Source organism: Empidonax traillii, unplaced genomic scaffold (assembly GCF_003031625.1).
Source record: "Empidonax traillii isolate 1590-97213 ecotype Southwest subspecies unplaced genomic scaffold, ASM303162v1 scaffold1608:size196868, whole genome shotgun sequence".
In the NCBI taxonomy this organism is placed as follows: domain Eukaryota; kingdom Metazoa; phylum Chordata; class Aves; order Passeriformes; family Tyrannidae; genus Empidonax; species Empidonax traillii.
In genome coordinates, this window is record NW_020956801.1 from 150195 (window position 1) to 154034 (window position 3840).

At 38.9% G+C, this 3840-nt stretch overlaps 1 protein-coding gene across 1 annotated transcript in view; it reads left to right on the top strand.

The window, feature by feature from the left end:
- The window catches only part of ARL6 (ADP ribosylation factor like GTPase 6), a 19433-nt gene that overhangs the window by 6141 nt on the left and 9452 nt on the right, over nucleotides 1-3840 (top strand). The window contains exon 4 of the mRNA XM_027908082.1: nucleotides 1117-1211. Coding sequence (XP_027763883.1) covers nucleotides 1117-1211 — 95 coding nt within the window. The remainder of the gene's footprint in view (nucleotides 1-1116; nucleotides 1212-3840) is intronic.

Sequence of the window (3840 nt, forward strand, 5' to 3'; positions counted from 1 at the left end):
ATTGTCCTGCACTTGTCTTAAATATACATACAGTCATATTGTATTCTTATCACTTAGTGAAGTTATTTTTTGATAGTAAATACATTCTACTTCTCTTGATTCCTTTAGAAAAAATACTCTGTGATCATAAAAATAACTTAGGCATTTTCAGCTAATATAGGAGTGCTTTATTTACTGTTAAGGTTCTTCGGTACACCAGGAAAGAATAGGCCTTTTCATGCCATCTTAGGCTGGTCAAATTATTTCTGCTTTTCAGTAGGTTGTTTCTTATCAAAATAGAAAGGTAGATGGTGCTGGAGGGTAAAGAATGTACCACAATGGCCTCTCAGAGAAGTGTAAAATGAAGCAGGAGTGAATATTACATTAAAATATGAAATACATGTATGTTGTGGGTGTTTGTAACTGATCTGGTGAATTTTGAGTTGGTGAGACTTCATTTGGTTTTCAAAATAAGCTTCAATAAGTGGAACACCAAGTCATAGGATATCAGTAACATCCTGAAATCGTGAGTGGAGCAGTTGTATGTGCATTGTCACTGTGGTCGTACTGCCAGCAAAATCTTTCAGTGGTTGGAAGCAGTTGAGAGTTTTGTACCTGTTATTCAAAACAAAAGCAAGTCTGTTTATGCAGACTTCAGTAAAAGTTAAAATGACCTGCATATGCCTAATTGTTAAAGAGCTGTGGACACAGGGGTTTTCTTCTAAAAAGGTAATTTATCTATATTAACTTTAGTGTAGGAAATAAAGACTTTGCATAAAACTCAGTTTTCTTTGTCTGCCTGACCGTGCTGTTAAAATAGCCGTTGGTTACATTTTCTGAGCTCATTTTTCAGCCTGAGGAGTAAAATCAAGCTTTTCTGGAAGGTCTTTGTAGACTGAACCTTGTATGAGTCACTCAGATAGCAACCTCATGTCTCAAAAAATGATGCATGTTACCAAAAGATTGAATTTCAGAAGTAAGATTCGGTTCAAATGTTAATGGTAAATAACAATGACAGAAATTTTAAGGAAAAATCAGTTTGTTTGGACGTTTTCTGGTGTTTCTTCTGAAGCCTTTTCTTATTCACAGTTTAAGAGAACCTATAATTTGCCTCTTTGCTCTTTTTATGTCATGCAGAGAAGGCCAAGCCATTATTTTTGTCATTGATAGCAGTGACAAATTAAGAATGGTTGTGGCCAAAGAAGAACTTGACACCCTTCTGAATCATCCAGGTGAGGAGGCTTTTTTCCCCTTCTGTGTCCATATTTGTGATGTTGTATTAAGAAGAGCCCTTATCTGACACATTCTGCACTCTGAGTACTTTGCCGATATTTCGACCATTCCTGAGTACTGCAACAATAACAACCTTCAATAACTTGGTGGGGGTTTTTACCTGTTCACTTCTACAAATTGATCGTGCTTTCGTTGTCTGCACTTGCGTTGGTTTAGTCTCTTGATGATCAGTACTGAACAAAAGTTGCATTGTTTTGAGGAAGAATAGGACCTGTTGGAAGCTGGAGAGCCTTTGTGTGATGACCAACACATACAGAATGTGTTTTTTCCATGAAGACAGTCAATTCCTTTAACGTAATGCTTAACTTCTTTTTCCATCTTCACTGTATTTTTTTATGCTTTAGATAGAAATAAGAAGGGGTAATTATATCAGTCAATGACTTATTAAAGGATACAAGAAATGGAAGAGGATATGAGATGATACAGAATGGGGGGCTTTGTTTCAAGGGTTTGGTTTTTCACATGAGACTACATCCTGTTAAGTTATCAGATTGGCCGGTTCTTCCCCTTTCCACACAGTCAACATTACTCCAGTATTTCTGTAAGCAATATGCAGTTTTTGCTTTCAGCACTTTAGGTAGTTGCTTTGCCTAACCAGATCATAAAACTGCGTGTAGGAATTTTAAAAGTCAAATAATCCCAGAATTGCTCATTTGTAGAGCCTTAGCTTGCGGGGTTACCAGGCTGCAAGTAAGAAAGGAGAAACTGGCTGGAATTTCTAACCAAGAAAAGTAGTGTTTGATAGGGACAGTTGTGGTACCATGACATTATTTTCCATGAATACAGTACATGAGTTCATCAACAAAAATGCTGGAGGTGACTGGGCCTCCTCGTTTCACATTCAAGGGTATGGGCTCCTTCACATGCAGACATTAACAGGACAGTGGTGCACGAGGCCCAGGGGAGGATGAGATGAACCAAACACTGCAGGAATTGCCTGGCAGTGAAGGGGGTTCTGTGGGTGAAATGGAACTGCACAGGACCGAGGGGGACAGGTAAAGCCTTGTTGGTTTATTAGCAGGCATTCATGGGTCATTAATGCTGACATAGCAGGTCACTCCTAGTCAGTCGTTTATGAATTTGTGTCTTCTGGTTACAAAGTCCCACGGCTGTGGCCAGATATCTGGGATGTTCCCTAGAACCAGGAAAGGACAGCTGGGTTTTTCTGCCTTGGAGTAGCTCAGCCCAAGTACAGCAACGGTGTTGCTGCCTTATCAGATTCTGATATAGCACATGCAAAAGAATCAAAGAACTTGGGTTCCTCTAGCAGTAATGTTTGATAAAAGTAGCTGTTAGCTGAATCAATATTTGAGTGGTTCACTGTATCAGTATTTTTATTTGTGTTGCTGCTCTGCCTTTCTTCCTGCATACCCTGCTTTTCCCCATCAATGCTTCTGTCTTCATGATCTTCCTCGAGTGGTTTCAATGTATGGGTTTCCTCAAGTTTTGAATGGAATTGAGTCAATTCTTGTCTCTGAAAGTCTTAGCAATCCCTCAGGAAAACAGTTCCCTGTCTTTTTGCCAGACTTTTCCCGAGGTTGTCAGCTGAAAGGGAATGTGTGTTGTGAAGGATTTATGGGGTTAGGAGTTGTACTAGATTTTTTTGTGACTGTTTTGTGAATCTATGAATTATTTTTCCTTACATAAATGGACAGTGCACTCTACAAATAACTGCTTGTTCAATTATTGCTGTATCATATTATTGTTTTTACTCCAACTTAATTCTTCAGCACTTTGGAAGGTGGTAGTCTCTAGGTTACTTGTTTTAGATACTGACTCTTGGGTCACTTGACCTCCAGCACGGGCTTCTAAAGTAAACTGAAATTCTTGTAAATTTGAAATTCTTTGTATAAAATTACGCATCAGTGTCTGGCATATTTTTTAGGAAGTTAATTCACAACTACTTGCAACTAGAACATGTTAGCTTTCCATTAGTAACTGTGAAAAATGTGTGAGGAAAATACTGCACATTAGGAAACAATGTAATTTCCGTGGCCACCTCTTAATTTAGCAAATGCCTTTGACTGTACATTTGTGAGTGCGTGGGCAGGTTGTGCCCCTTTTGAAAAAAACAGTGAACATTCTTTGTTTAATTGTCTCTTTGCATACGTGATTTTAGTTAATATCTGTGGTTTTAGTTCACCCATAACCTGCAGGCTGTGGGTCCCAGGGTTCATTTGTTTATGTCATAAATTAAGAGTTTCAGTTGGGAGACACAAAACTGTTCAACTATGGAATCAAAACAGAGATTTAATGATGCCCTGTGCTTGTGTGTTGAGGCCTTTGATTTGTGTTAGCGAATGCCAGAGGAAAAGAGAGCTCCAGGGAGGGTAAATAGTTGGTGAAAATCATCAGCATTTTGATCAGCACTTACAGTCTCTGAATGACTGTGGGTAGGTAGTGTTGTCTCCACTGATTCTGTGGAAAGATTTAGTAGGGAATTTGAAAAGAACATAATTAGGAAGGTTCAAACCACTGCAGCCCTGACAGTTTGTTGGGTTTTTGGGGTTTTTTATCATCCCCATCAGCAGGTGCAGGTGGCTTACATTTGACGTTTGTTTCCTGTGT